The 20,329-nt window shown below is 27.1% G+C and overlaps 1 protein-coding gene across 4 annotated transcripts; it reads right to left on the bottom strand.

The window, feature by feature from the left end:
- Positions 1 to 3,334: 3,334 nt before the first annotated feature.
- On the bottom strand, positions 3,335 to 16,849 carry LOC100168376 (cyclin-dependent kinase 12). 4 transcript variants are annotated; one of them, XM_016804842.2, is made up of 14 exons: positions 16,311 to 16,848; positions 12,524 to 12,587; positions 11,600 to 12,410; positions 11,328 to 11,447; positions 11,024 to 11,260; positions 8,878 to 9,938; positions 7,893 to 8,255; positions 7,595 to 7,758; positions 7,301 to 7,497; positions 6,993 to 7,197; positions 6,483 to 6,751; positions 6,252 to 6,386; positions 5,995 to 6,172; positions 3,335 to 3,629 (listed from the first exon to the last, which is right to left on the bottom strand). In XM_016804842.2, the coding sequence occupies exons 3-14, from the start codon at positions 12,343 to 12,345 to the stop codon at positions 3,522 to 3,524; spliced, it is 3,783 nt and encodes a 1,260-aa protein (XP_016660331.1). In that variant the 5' UTR covers positions 12,346 to 12,410; positions 12,524 to 12,587; positions 16,311 to 16,848; the 3' UTR covers positions 3,335 to 3,521. The 4 variants fall into 4 exon arrangements, 3 of the variants coding, with proteins under 3 accessions (XP_016660331.1, XP_029343757.1, XP_029343760.1); XM_029487897.1 differs by having other exon boundaries at positions 11,600 to 12,587; XM_029487900.1 differs by lacking the exon at positions 11,600 to 12,410 and having other exon boundaries at positions 16,311 to 16,846.
- Between the last annotated feature and the right edge of the window lie 3,480 nt (positions 16,850 to 20,329).

Raw genomic sequence — 20,329 nt, 5'->3', positions numbered from 1 at the left:
ATACTAATAGCAATGGGTCCCATGTATACCCTATAACAAAAGCCATGTTATCTAGCCATTTCTTATCTAAGAAAAAACTATACAATTAACATGAACCAACCAAATAGTTGAATAAAATGTTTAAAAACTTAACTTTCAACATTCTTAAAATGTCTGTACTTTTTTCACACAATAAGTCAATTACTTGATTAGAGGTTAATATCAGTCACACGCATTCAATTCTGACTTAATAAATAACAACGCCATAAGCCCCAATTGTTTTGCATACAATCTAGCCGACGAAGAGCGTCTTATTATATTATTATGATCAATACTAAATAAATAGATAATAATATACTAATAGTAATGGTTTATATTAAACATAAACAAAATTCATAATAATATTATGTTATCTATGGGCTATGGCTATGAAACAACAATAGGAGTAGGTACGTAATAATAATTATTGACAAATTTAAAATAATATATAGCGTAGTTATAGTTTTTCCACTCCTATCTCATTGTTTCAATAATACCTTTTATAATGAGTTTTCTGTGTACTAATTTAAAATTCTTGTCTTAATATTATTATTATTTTATTATTAGAGTTAGGATTTGGAACAAATGCAGTTTAGTTCCCACGCGATTATTTCGATTTTTTTCCCCCAAAATGTGTGTTTTATGCACTGAATACAAAAGTCTAATTTAAAAATTCTCGCATTTTTTTACTTAAAAAGTTATAGCAAAAAAACTATAAAACAGTAAATTTTTCAAAAATACGATATCTTTGATAAAAAACATCGAAAAAACCCTTTGATTTTTTTTTAAAATTGTATGTTTTTTGTGATGGATGGAAATATGCTAATAGATTTTAATTATCGTATTTGCTGTTTAAAAATTGAAACCAACATTTACACATTACCACAGCTTGATATCACAATATCCCTCCGTCCTCGGCAGTGACTACGCGTTATCGGCACTCGTCGCTAAGCTCCGCAAATCGAAAATATCCCTCGACTTGTTCTGCAAAACCACCACATTTAGGTCATATTGGTCACAGATATATTAATCTACAATTTCACCAAACATTTTTTAGATAATATTATAACAAGAAAAATATCATAATTAATAAGAGGCGACAATCCAATACGAAAACGTAGGAAAGCAAAGTGCATGCGTAGGGAAATACGTAAAATCGTAAACTTTGCAAAGATATAACTCCCAAAATAATAATTTGCGAGAATTTTTGAATTAGACTTTTATATTCAGTGCTTTAAAACACACATTTTTTTGGGGGGGAGGGGGGGGGAATCGAAAAAGTCGCGTGGGAACTAAACTGCATTTATACCAGTTTATTTTTTTGATTTTTTCGGACATTTTTACATTTTTGTGTATCTTTTAGGTCATTAAATCATATCTCTATTCATTATGTATATAAGTATATAACACTATTAGGTTCAAGTGGTTCAACACACCAAATCTAAAATCATTTTAAAATTATTAACTATTTTCAATTTATTCAAATTATTATTTTAATAGTTTGTATTACCTACAAAAGACATTCATTATACTAGAAATTAAAAAAAAAATTAGAAACTTCCTGTTTGGGCTGTTATGGCAATCAGTACTGTAATAACTAATAATATATAAACACAATAAATATTAATTAGTTAACAGTTTATTACAAAAAAAACAATTACTTAAACTTGATGGACCGATACGACGATGCGCACTATCGTTCTGAGCGACAACTGACAACTGAATATAATAAAAATGATAATATTTTATATCTTACAGTACAAACTGTTAAAATTGTCGAAAACAACTAAACCCGTCGACAAAATTCAAATAAATATATAAAATAATATAATACCAGTCTCTAGTTATGAGTTAAGACTAAACCAGAAATTATGGTTCTGAAGTGGCAAAAAAAAAATCAGGATAAATAAATTAAAATTCAATTTATTAAATAAAAAATATTGAACAAATGTATCAATTATAATTGTAATTGTTGATTAATTATTTATATTATATTAAAATTTTTTTTTCTAATATGAAATAAAAAAAAAATTACATTTGCAATTATGTACATGTCAATAATGTACATTTCAACAATTTATCATGATTTAAAATGCAGAACATCATTGAGAATGTGATATTATACTTCTTTCAAAAATTTGAATACATCCTCAAACTAATTCCAATGATTTGTGGAAGAGAACAAAATTAGAAATATTTTTTTAATTCATTTTAATGTTATATTAAAAAATATACAATATTATACACACATAACAACGTACATCAAGCATAAAATTGAACTAATTGTTCGCAAAATATTTTATCTCAAGTTGATTTAGCTTAAAATAGTTTTTTCTTAATACTACTTACTGTAAAAATTGAAACAATAATACTTTTCATTCAAAAAATATAATATATAATAATGTGTATAATATATATTATACTCTACCACAGATGAACAGTTTATATATAAGATGTAACAAAAATATTTACAATTTGTATCAGTTCATAATGATCATATAATTAAACATACAACTACTTAAACCTATTATTAGGACTAAATCTAATTTGTAAAATATAAATAAGGATTTATTGAGAAAAAAAAGCTACAGCAAGTTCAATAATATTAATACCCTGATGAACGATTGCTTTAAGTTTATAAGGTATTTGATAACAATAACATATCAAATGTATTAATAGATGAAAATCTAAATTTAAGCTTAGTCATTTAACAATTATTATTTCATTAATATTAAAAATATATTAATACAATTTACAGCTAATAATTAGGACAATTTTTTGATTAAAAATCTACTTTGGTATAATCTTGATTGGAAAGAATTGTAAAGAATGTAATGACCACTTATAAATTAAGGCAAACAGTTTTTGTAGTAAAAGTTATTTTAATATTTGTATTATAATTCATTGAAATGAGTTAAATTGTATAATTATTATGCTCGACAAATATGGTGATGAAAGTTCATGCAGTTTTCCTAGTGGGCAATTTTGTATATTTTTTTTCAGGATAACAATTAAATTATAAATATTTTTTCAGGATAACAATTAAATTATAATAATTTAATTACAAATATTTATAATTTTACATGGATAAATATTAAATATACAACACAAAACATTAAACTAAACTTAATTGTACGCGTGTCCAAATTGAATGTAAAAATATATAACTATCATCTCTAAAAAAAAAATATAATAAACATATAGTTATCTTTATATAATATTAAGTAATAACGAAGTAAAAAATTATTAAACAAATTATAAACCTAAAATACACATATGTATATACTATATACTATATATCATATATTAATTTATATACAAATATATGCATGGTAGACCAGTTTTTCCCCCCCCCATAATACTAATACAGGAAAACGAGAAAACACCCTACATATATGTATGCATAAACATATTTAATTATGATTATATTAATAATAATAATAATAATAATTAAAACCATTATGAGTGTAAAAAACTAATATAATTAAAAGAAAATGCTTGATCTAAAATCTACCAGTTTTTGGAAGGAAAGTGTTTAAGCATTGATTAAAATCGTTGATAGGTGGAGTCAGATTTAAATCATCAATTACGTCAACAGTTGTACTAGACACCTAAAACATAAAAACAATACATTATAAAATGTGGATTAAATTAATTAATTCACAAGAACATGCTATGTAGCATGTTAGTTATGATAAATTCATACTTATACTAAAAAAATAGAGAAAAATTAAATAAAAAAAACCAAACTTATTTTTGTAACAAACACAATATAGAGTTGATATATAAGAATTGATATAAAAGTACATGCATTTTAAAATAATACTATTTCAATATAGTTTGCAGCTGTATTTAAACTGTATATTTTATTTTAGTTTAATTTATAGTCAGTGAAAAATATTTTCATGTTGCAACAATTGCTTCCATTATTAAAAAACTAATATAAAACATTAGCACTTACTCATGCATGTGTAGTCTTACAAAGCTAGAGCATAGTAAACTTGTGTTAACCAGGATCGATTGTGTGTTATTAGTTTTAATATTAGAGCCCTATAAATATTGACCTATTAAACTTAGAGGTAAGACATTTATCTGTGCTTAAGTCAACTTTTTTAGCAATATTTTAATTTTTAATCAAGATATGTCATGTGATCATAAAATAAAATTTACAAAATTAAAATTAAAATATTGAAAATTAAGCACAGATAATGTTCTTAACTTTAATTTTGATAATAAGTCAATACACTATATTATTAAAACTAACAACACAGAATCAATTCTGATGAACAACAATTTTTCATGGTGTTTGCAAGTAAAATAGAAACTTGCATGGGTAACGTGATTAGCATGATTAAACTATTTATAATTTTAACATTTTTGAAGACGTAAAACACGCAGGTAATTTACACTATATATTTTTTTTCGGTATAATTTAATAATTGATGGTCAAAAAAATTATCATGTTACAAGATTTGCTTCCGTTATTAAAAGATTAATATAAGATATTAGTATTTGCGCCTTAAGATTAAACTATTTAGAATTTTAAAAAGTTTGAAACTGTATGACACACAAATAATTTAAACTGTATTATTTTATTTCAGTTTAATTTAGTAGTTGTTGGTCAAAAACATTTTCATGTTGCAAGATTTGCTTCCATTATTAAAAGGTTAATATCAGATATTAGTACTTGCGTTTTAAGATTATACAACTTAATATTTTATTATAATTTGCCGCTGTATGACACACAAATAATTTAAACTGTAATATTTTATTTCAGTATAATTTAGTAGTTGTTGGTCAAAAACATTTTCATGTTGCAAGATTTGCTTCCATTATTAAAAGGTTAATATCAGATATTAGTACTTGCGTTTTAAGATTATACAACTTAATATTTTATTATAATTTGCAGCTGTATGACACACAAATAATTTAAACTGTATTATTTTATTTCAGTATAATTTAGTAGTTGTTAGTCAAAAACATTTTCATGTTGCAAGATTTGCTTCCATTATTAAAAGGTTAATATCAGATATTAGTACTTGCGTTTTAGGATTATACAACTTAATATTTTATTATAATTTGCAGCTGTATGACACACAAATAATTTAAAGTGTATTATTTTATTTCAATATAATTTATGAGTTGTTGGTCAAAAACATTTTCATGTTGCAAAATTTGCTTCCGTTATTAAAAGATTAATATCAGATATTAGTACTTGCATTTTAAGATTAAACTATTTAGAATTTTAACAAGTTTGAAACTGTAGGACAAAAATAATTTAAACTCTATTATTTTATTTCTATATAATTTATAAGTTGTTGGTCAAAAATATTTTCATGTTGCAAGATTTGCTTCCATTATTAAAAGGTTAATATCAGATATTAGTACTTGCGTTTTATGATTAAACAACTAAATATTTTATTATAATTTGCAACTGTATGACACACAAATAATTTAAACTGTATTATTTTATTTCAGTATAATTTATGAGTTGTTGGTCAAAAACATTTTCATGATGCAAAAATAACTTCAGTTTTTAAAATTATAATATCAGTTATAGTAAAATGTTGTTATAACAGACATAAATCTCCTTACAACAGAAAATAACAGCCCTGTGTTACCTATATTCCCTATTAAAGCTTCCGTATAGAGGAAACACTTTTATAACAGAAAAAGTCGTTTGCCTGGTGCAATTCCATTATAAGGTGAATATCATACTTGTATTTTATATACATTTCAAGATGTAAATATCAGCTTATAATATTTTAAAAAGTATAATGATTTCATCATAAATTAAACATACTACTTTAAAAACTATTAAATGTGTTGTATTTCTTATACAATGAGGTATAATTGTTAGATAATAATAATAAAATATATCACATAACTATATTTACCAATTGCTATAGATAACATTAAGCTAATTATTTTATCTAATCAACTATAATACATTATCTGAATACTGAATCAATGTACCTCATCTGTTTCCACATTGTTATGAGGCTTTTCAGATTCAATATCAGATTTTGTTGAATTGTTATTGGCAAGCGCTGCTGCTATAATATCACTTTCCGCTTCATTGGTATTATTTTCAACAGTTGATTTTAAACTATCAGCTAAATTATTTTCATTATTTTGTACATCAGCGGGAATTCTAAATCAGAAAAAAAAATAATTAACTTAAATAAATATTTTACAATAACATGTATAAAAAAATAAAATATGAAACTAACCCTCCAGCCGGTGGTATTGGTTCACTAGAATCGTTAGTCTTGGGCTGGTTTTCTCGTACTCTTTGATCTCTTTTTCTTTTTTTGCTCCAAAGTTCATGACAATCTTGCCATGTTGGTAATGCTGTCACATCCATTCTATACAATATTCATAAATATATTTATAAAATATTTATACTAATTGCCAATTTCTTTTAAGAGAAAAATTATTTGTATCAATAGTTTAATACTAACTTATCAGGTTGAACATTTTTTAACCAATTGCATTTTAGAGCTTTGTCAGCAGTAATTCGTTTGCTAGGGTCTAATTCTAACATATGATCTAAAAGATCCAAGGCACTATCATTCATAAATGTAAATTCTTCACGTAACCGACGTCGATATACTTTCTTAGCTTTTAAGGAATGCCAGAAAGGCAAGTTAATCACAGTAGGCCACACAGCTGGTGTTGGACTACCACATAAACGAGATATTGTTTCCAATTGCATCATTTCTTCGTTGGCCTGTAAAATATAATATGCACATTACCACATCAAACATCACTGTCAAATTAGAAAACCTATACATTTTATAATGATTTATTTAATTTGTTACATCACTAAATTAAATAGAATTTTTCATAATGGTATGTGGGGATGTTAAAAATGTACAATATATACACTAAATTAGCTTCTATGTAGCACCAATAATTTAATATATATAATACAATAACACATTGTATGTAAATTTAAAATAAAATATTACCTGAAATAAAGGTTTTTTTAAGAACAATTCTCCCAAAATACATCCACAAGACCAAACGTCTATTGAAGTTCCATACCTCTCTTCGCCTAGTAATAATTCAGGTGGCCTATACCAGAGGGTTATCACTTTATTAGTGTACGGCCTTTGTCTATCTTGAGCGTTATACAACCTAGCTAGACCAAAATCAGCCAACTTCACTTCACCTCTAAAGTTAGAAATAAGTAAAAAATTTAGTAACAAAAATAAATAGTAAAAATATGAAAATATTAAAATCAATTCTGTAAATTGAACAATAAACTAGACTTTACTTGTTATTCATTAAGATGTTGCTGCATTTGATATCTCTATGAAGAAAATTTCGACGATGACAATAATTTAAGCCTTCCAACAATTGTCGCATAATACTTGCATTATGTGTCTCATTAAAGTCAACCATTCCGGATTCTAATAATCCCATAAGATCATGATCCATGTATTCAAATACTAAATAGAACGATCCTCTATCCTAAGGAATAAAAAAAAAACATGAATAATATTAATTTATCTCTAACAAAGAACAGAGTTCAAATGGATTTTTATAAAGTATACAATCTATAGTTTACTTTCTTAAAATCAAGGGCATCTTGTTTATCAGTTACAATTTCTCTAAGGTTAACAATATTTTTATGGTTTAATTGCCGTAAAATTTTTATTTCTCGAACAGCGGTAATTGGGAATCCTTCCTTCTCATTTTCAAGACGAACTTTTTTCAATGCTACAAATGTACCTGAAAGTAAAACAATATTTAAAAGTTATTAAACATATTGCATAAATATAATATATTTAGAATGTACATTGTATTTTTATGAATATATTTGGTGCTGCTTTAAATTAAGTCTGAACAAATTGCGTATTATATACCTGAAGTTTTATCTTTTGCTTTGTAAACTTGACCATAGGTACCTTCACCTATTTGATTTATTACTTCAAACATATCAACACACTGCTCTCCCCAATCAATAGGGTTATTGGCTGCAGCAGATTTTGTATTCCGTCTTCGATAAAGTACTCTAGGTCGTTTAATCTTAACATTTGGATCTAATGGACGAGAGGGCAGTTCCGTGTTTGAAGTGAATGAAAAGCTTTGTGGAAACACTGATCCTAAGCCCAACATAATTGATCTTTTAATTGCACTTTGTTGATGATCAGGTAAAGGATTTGATACAATTTCTGACAAAGAAAGATTTTTATCATCATCTGTCTTATCGGCATTTTGAACAAGTCCTGAAAACATTACAATAATGATTATAGGCATCAATATTTAAAATATTGCATAATAACCAAAATTCGGTGAGATTAAAATTGTCTGATCGGGTCATAATATTTCATTAAAGTTTAAATTACCAGTACTAACAAATCTTAAAATATGTGTTGAAAATAATCTAGTTTACAAAATATATAAAACTTTTTCCGTTGAATCTTTGAACAAATGTTTTATTTATGCATTTGTTCCAAAAATTAAAACATTTATTTTATTTTAAGTATAAATTAAATGTATGGTTATTGAGATCTAAGAGGTAAAATATTTAAATTAATAAAAATAAATTGTCTTGAAATAATTAATACAAATAAGAGATTAATGAGCATTGAATAAAAGTATTTATCAACTCTTCTACAATACATTATTGATTAATCCACAATATAAACTGAAAAACTAAAGTGAAAAACTATAGTAGAAAAAAAATAGGATAATGATATTATCATCTTGTCATTTGTTTCTGAACGAATTGATATGTGAAATCAAGTTGCAGAATAAAGATCAAGGTCAGTGATATTAAACAGGTTTAAATATACTTCTGACAGTGTAATGACAGTCGATTACTTTTAACATTCTAAAAAAACTTACCTGGTGGTAGAGGTAAATCTTTAAAGCTTTTTTTTGAACTCTTAAGTTCTGAATCTGGTGACGTTTCATTGTGTATTGAAAAAACAGGCGGCAATGGCATTTTTGACATATCTTTATTTTCTATTACTTCTACTTTTTTCTCAGGTGGAGTTATTTTGGGTGTTAATATTACTTTAGGCTCTTTAGGTTCTACAGAATGTTCAATTCCATTTTCTATGATCTCTACTTTTGTAATAGACGGACTTTGACTTTTAAGAGAAATCACTGGAATGTTTGTCGTAATTTCTGAAATTGGTGAAGTAACTGATTTTACATCAGATGTTTCAACATCAGGTTTAGTAGTTTGACTGATATTTTCTGACATTTCTACTATTTCACAAGAATCCACATCATCGTTTGCATTTATTTTATTTAATTTTGTATTTATATCATTTGTCTTAGAACTATTTTGTTCATTTTCTGAATCATCCTGTATTTCAACTACATCATTTTCATCAACAGTCTTAGAACTAATTTGAGTTAAACACTTCATGGCTAATTCCCGCATCTGCCGATCTTTTACCAACTCAGCAAAAAGACTCGTTTCACTAAGTTTTACTTTAGAATTATATTGTTTTGCTGGACTTTTTGTAGATTTTTTTTTCTTAGAAACTGAAGAATAACATCCAGGTGAATCACTATCAGAATGCTTTTTAGTAGTTTTTGAATCCTTTACTGGAGAAGACGATTTACTTTGAGTGCGGATGTTTTTAGATGGAGAACGTGAATATTTTGGTTGATTATGACTTGATTTTCTCGAAGAACGAGAATTGTGAGGTGAGATTGTTCGCGGTATATGAGACGTATGCTTTGATGATTTGGAAGTAGTAGTACGCGGTGGAGATTTTTGACCACGTTTTGGCGAGTGGTGTGCATGATGATGATCATGTCTCGGTTGATGGGGGGAATGTGAACGAGAACGAGAACGGGAATGGGAATGAGAATGGGATTGTGAATATCCAGCTTTAGAACTTTTCACGTGTTCATGGTGTCTACGATCTCGAATTGGACTTCGTGATAATCTAAAAACACATTCAATAAATGTTTAATATGAATTCATACATTTCACTTTAATACTGATTAAGATATATTTGAATTACAAAATATCACTAACATTTTTTTTTTTTAAAACTATTTAGGTATCTTCAATATTATTTTAAAACTATTAGAAAATATCTTATAATTTAAAAGTAAACACTCACAAGTGTTTTAAATTAAATGTTATCATCTAGTCATTTAAATGAATTATAATGTATAAAGTATCACAAATCATCTTTAATTATTAAATATCTGAAAATGTCAAATTCTATAAAAAGGAATAAACAATTTGGGACTAACAATTTTTTAATTGCTAGGTTAAGTAAAAATGTAAAGCAATCTATACTATTTTAGATTTAGGTATATGATCTATAAATTACAAAGTATTGGTATCTATAGCAACAATTTGTTTATAAGTACATTTTTCATATTTAATACTCTAAATAGCCTTATTGACCTAACCGCTAAGAAAAAATAAAAAAATAAATCATTCAATAATGGTATTGTCAATACCAACAAAATTGCAGGACATAATAAGTGATGAGTTCTTTTTAATCGATGCATCACAGAAAATATTTATTTCTCGCATATTATCAAATGTCTAAACCTAACAACGGGCGACATTTCATACAACTTATTTAACAGTAATTTACACAAAAACCTACAGAGAATTAAGCCCTCATTGCTCTATCCAAACTATTTTATTAGGTATATTCATTAATTGTTTCTGTCTTATAAATGTAAGACATAGAAAAAACTGTTATGCGCAGGAAAGAACCGAAAGGGCTACAGTAACAACAAAGAAATGAAATTTTCACTACATAAAAAGAGAACTTTGGCTGTAAATAATGGATTTTACAAATAATGTTCTGAACTTTATTGTACATAAATTTGGAGTCTTAACTATCACTACAGCCTGAGCGGTTCTATACCGCACAAAACAGTTTTTCTAATGTTGTACATTTGTAAGACGGATACAACACATACGGGTGTAGCATCCTCTGAAACTACTTAAATTTATAAATACTGAGTAAAACTTGAAAATTAACCTAAAGTAAAAATAACGTACCTGTGGCTGTGTACTGGTGATCTATCTTTATCAGATTTAGTTTTCCGTACTCTACTCCTTTCATGTTTGCTCTCGTGTTTGCTCTCGTGTTTGCTCTCGTGTTTGCTCTCATGTTTGCTCTCGTGTTTGCTCTCATGTTTGCTCTCGTGTTTGCTCTCGTGTTTGTCTCGAGTCCTACTAGACTTGAGGTCGTCAGTGTCATATCTTTCAAACTCATCCATACGTCTTTTATGGTCCCTAAATTTGTATAGTATTAAAATAGGTTAATTGGTAATAACTATTTATCATTAATAATAACACAAACCGATTATTTTGTTTTGAAACACTTCGTGGTCGATAATTATATTTACCATCTACAGGTTCAGGAGTACGGCTATATTCTTTCCTTATTGCTAAATTTAATAATGGTGGGCTCTTCATCCAACTTAAAAATATATTTATAAAATTAGACTAATTAAATATTTACTTTTAAAATATTAAAAATACTTCTGTGAATCCTACAATAACCAGGCCAATAGAATATTAATCAAAACCAATGTTATATTGTTGACAAAAGTGGGTCAGATAAATTATTACCTTTTATTTTCTTTTCTATGATGTTTGGTGTGTTTTTCTTCCTCTTTATGTGTTACCTCAACTTTGGAAACTTTGATATGAGCTGGTTTTGTTAATGGTGGAGTATGTGACACCTCAATAGGTTTATGCTTTTTAACAGGTTCAATAAAATCACCATTTCGTTTGGAAGGTTCCGAATTAGAACATTTGGAAAACTTCACAAAACTATTATCACAGTCTGGTAATTCATCAGATTTATGTTTCAAATCCTTCTTCTTTTTTTTCTTTTTTGTATTAGGGCTTTTGGGTTTTTTATTGGATTTTTTAGCTTTTTTGTACTTTAAACGTGATACTTCTGATGTCATGTCTACGCAATTATTTATATTGAAAGTGGTAGACATTGAAGATTTATCTAGTACTGGATCTAGTTCCCAATGATTACTTATAGGGGAACAGGCTTCTACTAGATTTCTAGGTGACGTGACTCTAGTAATTCGAAAATTATTAGTTATTATTCTGGTAGGAGGTTTTAAACGTATGGCCCCATGTTTATCATCGAAATCACTATGTATTTCACCAGCCTCTGGACTACTAAGTTCTTCAGAACTAACATCTGAATATTGAACTAAATGTTTACTTGAAGTAATTAGAGCAGGTTTTTTGTGTGATTTAGATTTTAATTTGTGCTTGTTCTTTTTTTCTTTTGTCCTTCGGTAAGATTTTTCTCTGCTTGCTGTGCTGCATTTTCTAACCAGTGCTGGGAGCATATCTATTATTCATTCCCATTCATAGGTGTCAATTTTAGTAAAAATTACTTTCTAAGATATTATACCTATATTATTTTTTTTTTTCAAAAAAAATAATAGATAATAATTTTAAATGATAAATTTCACTTGAAAGTTATAATATAAATTGTCTACAAAGATGTCTTTTGTAATTACTTACAACTACTGTATACCATTTCTTGTTTTTAATTGCTACATTTGCTTTATGTTAAGATTGTTGGGATCTGAAAATAAAAAAACATAGTTATTTGCTTACAAAATTAAATAATATAATAATAAAAATTGAAAACATTTCTATAGGTAGGTACAATTTAAAACAATATAATAGGTATAGTTAATTATCTTATATCAATAGCTATATTTAAAGCAACAAAATTAGCTTTTATTTGAATCATATAAGTTACCTATTTTCCGCGTAACTAATTGAAAGTATTCTTATTTACTTGTACATAAAAATGATTAATTAAATCAATTCTAACTTAGTCAAAATTGTAATGAGTTAATCAGAGAAGTATCATAAAGCTAAGTAGTTTTATTTAAACAATTTATGGGTTAGAGATAAAAGAAGGAAACTGGGGATAAAAAAAAAAAATTTTATATTTGTACATAAAAATAAAACATGAAATAGAAAACAAAATATACATTTTTGTTAAATTGAATAATGTTGAGATAGGTGATTCCGGTCATTTTTCATTATTTTTTTTATTCAAATTTTCAAAATAAATGCTTAAAATATTATTATTATTTTTTTTAAATTTAATTATTTGATGTAGGTATTTAGATAAAAATACATTAAAATGGCTGGAAATATCATTGTATTTCGATAATAAACGTGATACTGGACACAAGATAGACAGAATTATGTCATATAAAGAACTTTTATTTAATTAGATAGGTACCACAATTAAAAATATGACCCCCAAAATGTTCAACTTTTGACCGATAAGAATTGTATTACGGCGCGTTCTATTAATCTATTATAACTTGTAGCAGTGAAATACACAATGAGTGGTGATAATATAATGAGATCGCTAGTCGTATATTCTTATCAACAATTTATCAAGGATACTTCGGGAACTACATTTAATGTTCTTATCATAGCTCGTTACGCAACCATTATATCTTTAATCATGATAGGTACCTAATAATATATTCATTTTTTAAAAATTGTTTGTCATTTCAAAATTAATTTGCATTTTATGTATATGAGTTAATAATTAAATGAAAAAATTTATCAAGTTTTAACATGATAATTTAAAAAACTACTTTTTAATCTCAATAAATAAATTTTAAGCCTAACCTGTGGAAACTTAAAGTACTTATTTCATTATTAATATTTTTCTTTTGAGAGATGGATTGTATAATATTGCAAATTTCAGAAAGCATTTACTAATTTGATATTAGTAATAACTAATCACTGGGATATACAATAATCTACAAAAGGTAATAGTGAACCTTGAGCAGTAGTCATAGGCTACATAATATCGGTAGGCATAATACATACTATTACAATTTACAATAATTTCATCGATTAATAGAAAAATACGCCAAGATCCTAAAATAATATATACCTAGTGAAATTAATGTTTCATTTAATAAGACTGAAATAAAATACAGATTAATGGTCAAGAGTAAAAACGTTTACATCAAATTATTATTTATTCAAGTCAGTACAAAACAATTATGAATAAAAAATGTATATGAAATCAATTAATCAAAATCAAACAAAGAAAATACACACAATAGGTTCTAGGTATATTCCAAAAATATAACTACCTAAATTGAAATTGAATAATGGTGATGCCTAATTTAATTTTGTTTACCTATAGCTAATATTAAAATATAAGTAGGTACTTCAACAATTTCAAGTAAAGAGGACGTCATACCCACATGTGTTGTCTCAGTTTTACACACGTACGACATACATGACAAGTTTTCGTTTACCAGTTTCAATAGTTCGCTGTAAGTTTTGATATTAGAGTGAATAGACCTATTATAACATTTAGAGTTAAGATTATTATCTAAAGAACTATGTACACTTAAAAATAACTATATTAATAAAAGCCCAAGTCGTTCCCTAGATAATAACTTACCTTAAAATTTTATAATGGGTATTATCAAAAAAATTACTATCAAAACTAACGGCACAGTATTGAAACTGGTGAACAAAAATTTGATATGCAAAGGTTAAAGTGGGGGGGGACGCAGGAGGACTCAGTCCAGCTACCTCTGACTGCGGTTAAAAAGCGTCCCCTTTAACAAATTAGAATTTTATACATTAGACATTATACATAAAATTATATATGTAATTATATTATAATTATATATTTTAAAACTATATGGGATATTAAGATATATATATACATTTAAAACAAGTCCACTCTGGAATTTTTTCCCACTTTAACCCCTGGGTATGTTGTACGTGTGTAAGACGGAGACCACACAGTGGGTGCTTATTATATTTTTAGTACCTAACCCATATTCATCATACAATAAAGCATACATTCAAAAAAGAATTGCATTACCTATTAAATATTTTAGATTTTCATTCAAAACGACAACTCTAAAAAGTTAAGTAAATAGTCAACATTTGCCTTATCTTTAAAACATATATTTTTTTTAATACTTTTTAAACAGCTATATTTTTTTAGTTTAAATGATTTTTACAAAAATATTTATTTTATTTTTATAAATAATTTATTTATAATGACCTATTTTAGATTCTGAGCGGAACGAGGAAGCTATTGGTTTTATAATGATGTTTATTTTTTTTTATATCTTGTATACAAAATTTCTACCAAAAGGAGTGCTTCGATTTCAACATATAGTAGGTACCTTATCTTTTAGCAAATTGGATCAAGATGATACTTTAGAGAGGTCATTTTTGATTTTCTCAATAGTTATTAAATGCCACGGGAAAAATTACGAAAAAACGCTAAAAATGGGATTTTAATTTAATAACGCTCTGTTCATCACCATAGAAACGAATAAAAAAATTATAATATTATAATATTAATACAAATTACATGATAAAATAAATAATAACAATATAAAATATCCAGACTGACAAACCGTCTCCGCTCAGAATCGTTTTTCTTATACAATGATATTATATCATTGAATTCAAGTCTAATACAATCCATTATACCTACAATGACTTATTTGTAATTTACTGTACAGCAGAGCGACATCCACTTACCTGCTTTTTATTTTTACACTCTATACTGTATAAAACAATATACTAAGTGTTGAGTAGTTTGAAGTGCTAAGAAAGCTGTATTTGACTTACCAAAATTTAAGGCAAAAATAATTTGTATTCTCTCATAACAAGTCAATTTATTTACAACAAAATAGTTAATAACTTCAAGTTTGTTATGTTATGCATTCGTAAAATAGAACAAATGTGGGTGTAAGTCTTAATCATTTTAAGTGCCAACAAATTATGAATTAATATTATTTAAAACAAAGTTAATCTAGCAGAACTAAACTAATATTAAAGAATTTGATTATCTTCAAACATATTCATACTTAGTACACATTCATAATATTTTGATAATTAATTATAAATCAAAAATATATATGTACCTACTTACTAGCTACCTTTCATATAATTACATTTAGGTAATTTGGTAATTTATATCAGTATAAGACGTATTAAAGATTAAAATTATTTTATTAATTTATTTCATTATTTACTATACCTACACCGTAACATTTTACAAAATTAATGTTCGTTAAAATACCTACCTAGTTCCAATCTTACATTTTGGTAGTAATTCAATAAAATGCATAGTATCTTTTCTACAGTACATCGGCAAATGTATCATAGTATAATAATTATACAGATCGCACAAAATTATCCGTGTGACGGAGAATGCCAGTTTATTTAATCAGAGGAAAAACTAATAAAATATGATTCAATATGATTCATTTAGAATCGTTCTTACCTCGGTATTCCAGTAGGCATTCACGTGTAGTCGAAAATCCCAATTTGTTGACTGCATAAAATATGATGATCGAATAAAATAATAAAATGTAATTATTGTAATTTAAAATCGCCGAATCCGCGGTTTACGGCAAAAGATAAAAAAAAATGCAAATACGTGCGAATTACCGTATTCGGGACTATATTGTATATTATATTGTAACTTAATATAGCGTATAATATGTGCCTAGATTAGCACATGACTGACGTTCGAAAAAAAATGTAATATAAAACGTTATGATCGCGATTTGCGCGTGTCGACATTGTAATAATGCGATTTGGCCTTTTGATGTGTTAGCGTTGCGATTCCGGTATTACGAGAATAACACAATTCCGAATGACAACCACCACCATTTGGTTTTTGGTTACGGGCGTTCGGTCGTATTTCGACGATTGAAATATGAGTGGATTCGCATAATCGTGCGCTTGGCGTATCAATGGTGTTCCCTATCGAGGCAATGAGACGACGTACACGACGGAAAATCGGTTATCAATGATCACCGCTCGCCGACGAATGGGAAAAAAGAATCGCCGAGGCCATTTTCAGCAGTTTGGTTTTTTTTTCCCCTAGTTCCGTTTCATTTACCGAGTCTTTGGCAGTCTGGCGGATCACTTGAGACCGTTCTACCGATGCGCGCGCGACAAACGTTCACCCGTCACCGGTCTGCGAAATATTTTCGTGTGGAGGTTGAAACTGCGATGACTATTACAGCAGTAGTTGTACTGTACTACACCTACCGACTGAGGAAAAGTAATATATTATATGTTTTTCCGCGGGACGTTCGCGAATCGATTTCTGCCGTTTCGTGTATAGTGTATACTGAATACTGATCGATGATTAAATAAATGTCTTTCTATACCCAAAATTTGGACACTTAATACAACATCCCTCATAAGTTTTTCTACCTTTCAAAATATGAACTTCATAAAAATTTGGCTTTTTTTTTTTATCTCCTAGATAGTAAGACTTAGGTATATAAGGAATAATACATTACATTTTTATGAATTTCTAACTAAAAATAATTGTGCAAATGTTCGTAGTTTTGACGAATTTTATAAAAATCAGGGCTTAAAACCGTTTACCGGTTTTTCGTGAAAAACCGTTAAAAACCGTACATTTTGCGAACCCTAAACCGGTTATCTAATTTATCTGCAGTTTGGAAAGCGGATACCGGTAACCGATTAACAAAAGTTTATAAATTCATATCCCAAAAACCAATTATCGACATTTCTGAAAATCGTTATTTTAGCGATACCCGGTAACCAGTACAATGGGGAAAAAAAAACTTTGTTCCAATTACCAATTATTTATTTTTATTTCAGTTTATAGTTTTTATACTTTATTTATTAGAAAAATATTCTCTTTATCAGTTTAAAGAGATCTCTTTATTTATGATATAATTGTACAGAAAATAGTAAATACATACATGTCATACGGATACGGGTAATGCCGTAATGGTATACTGTTTATGCATATTATAAAATAATATATAGGTATATATTATATTTTATATTTTAAATTAAAAATTATATATTTATATCTGTATTCTGTACTATTTAATATTACTAAAATTCCCTATGGCCGTTTCCCGTAATGCAGCCTACATGGACACAATGACACATGGTTATATTTTATGACCTACAAAGTACTCATTGTACATAATATATATATATATATATATATACAACTATACAAGTATATATCATATGATTTAGTATTTACCACGATTTAAGATATACAAATATCTTAAATCGTGGTATTTATTAACTACTTATCGTAGTATTACACAATTGTCTATTACCCTGCTATTATTATTATTATTTTCTATTCAGTGATTCGTTTATTCGATTACAAAACAATATCAATAAAGTGTTATCAGTAATTCTATGATGCATCTAACCAGTATGTTTCTAACATGATGGAACCGCTGTTTGGTTTGCTAAGTTGTGATGAATTAAAAAACGCTATCTATCACAAGCAGCATAGTTTTGCTGACCAAGCGTTACAGCAGCGCTGAATTATCGAAGGCACGGTAACTAATTTAATGAAAAGTGTAAACACATATCATTACAAATAATTCATAGTTGATAACAAAAACGAAAAAACGTGATGTGAAAAGCGGTATTTAAACCGCTTAAAATTGGTAAGCGGTTGTTTAAATATTTTGGAAACCGTTAAAAATCGGTAACTGATAATCACTTTTTTATTGTGGTGTAAGGTAACCGGTAACCGGTAAACGGCACATCTCAAAACAAGATAACTGGTAACCGGTTCTTAAAAAAATTTCGGCTCCTACCGGAGCCGATTACCTATAATTTTGGAAACGGTTTTAAGCCCTGATAAAAATCCAATTTTTTTTTAAATATCTATACTAATAACCACGAACTACTACATGACGTAGTAGTTCGTGCTAATAACAATTAACAACTTATGCGTTGTGAGAAACCTTGCATTGAATTTTTAAGTTTCTAGATGGAGCAATACATTTTCAGATTTTCTATCGCCAATAGTTTTAAAAAACCAACAATAATCGAAAATACCTTATGCTTTTAAATATCTCTAAAAGAACCAAAGTATTTTATTTTGTATATGAAATTTTAATATAAATATTCCGTAAAAATTTCATGTATTCAGTTTTTCAAAAACTGGTTTTGTGTTAAAATTTGTGTTTATCCTTCAATTTTTTTTTATTTTTCCTGACGCTTTTGAAAACTATTGTGAATTTTCCATTATGAACTTTCAAAAGTAGAAACGTCTAACTAGATTCATTTTTCACCCAGAAAAAAACACTGAAGTTGAAAATCAAAGCATTATTTTGATTACTTATCGTGTATATATTACATACCTACGACCTATCAATAATATTACCTACCCAAAGTATAAAAATAAAAATAAAAAAATACCCATCACTGTAAGACCAATACCTACATTCATTGCACCTTTCAGAATCTAACTTTGAATGATATTTTCTGTATATTCATTGAGAATTTGTATTACGAAACATATCAAAAATCATTTGAAGAGAAATGGTTATTTTAAGTGTGAGTATCAGAATATCCAATGACGTCAAAATTTGAAATCCGATCACCCATAAATATTGTATTATTGTATGAGCCTTTGAAAAACTTTTTTTTTTAAATCATAAAAAAATAATTAACAAACTTATGAGGTACTTCTAATTACATTTTCAAACATTATAGGTATGAATGTTAAAAAGGTGGGAAACTGGGAAAGTTCACTTGGATACCGTTCTACTGTAAATAAACTGTAATGGATATGTGTTCAATTTAAATTAAATGATAAAAAGGTGGATAAGTGGATGTCGCTCTGCTGTACAGTAGATTACAAGTGGGTTACTGTATAATGGATGGTATATTAAATTTGAATTCAATGATATAGTATCATTGTATAAGAAAAACGATTCTGAGCGGAGACGGTATGTCAGTCTAGGTATAAGACATAATATTATATATGGTATTAAAAAAAAATTGACCTTTAATAGGTACCTATAATAAATTCCAAATTAATCATATCACAATATCCATTAGGTACTTATAACGCGTTATACAATATGTCAATATGTAATTTCGTCCAAATTTGAACTTAAAATGACTATAAAAGTAAACTGTGTAAATGTATTATTAGATTTTTTTGAAACAGAATTAATTACTTATGTGGAATCTTCTTCTAAATTTTCAATTCTTATATACAAAAGTTGAACATTTTATAAATTTTTAACTACAAAATAATTATTCAAATTAAAATTTGATAAATTTTGTCAAAATTCGATCTTTAAATGCTTATAAAAAAAAATTGTGCCTATGTATTTTTAATATTTTTCAACTGATATTGTAACAATATACCAGGAGCTTTGTATTAAATTTTTACAATTTTGGGCTCAACAGATAAAATTGTATTGATATTTATAGAAAAAAAAACTAAAAAAATTTAAAACCGAAAATGTCCTAAACAGCTCAAAA

This window comes from Acyrthosiphon pisum, chromosome X (assembly GCF_005508785.2).
Source record: "Acyrthosiphon pisum isolate AL4f chromosome X, pea_aphid_22Mar2018_4r6ur, whole genome shotgun sequence".
NCBI lineage: Eukaryota > Metazoa > Arthropoda > Insecta > Hemiptera > Aphididae > Acyrthosiphon > Acyrthosiphon pisum.
The sequence above is the reverse complement of the archived record's forward strand: the minus strand, read 5'-3'. Positions and strand labels throughout refer to the sequence as shown.

Excerpts from the sequence above, each read along its gene's own strand:
- LOC100168376 (XM_029487897.1), bottom strand. The coding sequence starts at position 12,345 with ATGCTCCCAGCACTGGTTAGAAAATGCAGCACAGCAAGCAGAGAAAAA. Across the intron at positions 11,261-11,327 it reads GTTTCAAAACAAAATAATCG|GGACCATAAAAGACGTATGG; the intron begins GTTTGTGTTATT and ends ATACAAATTTAG. Across the intron at positions 3,630-5,994 it reads ACAATGTGGAAACAGATGAG|GTGTCTAGTACAACTGTTGA; the intron begins GTACATTGATTC and ends TTTATGTTTTAG.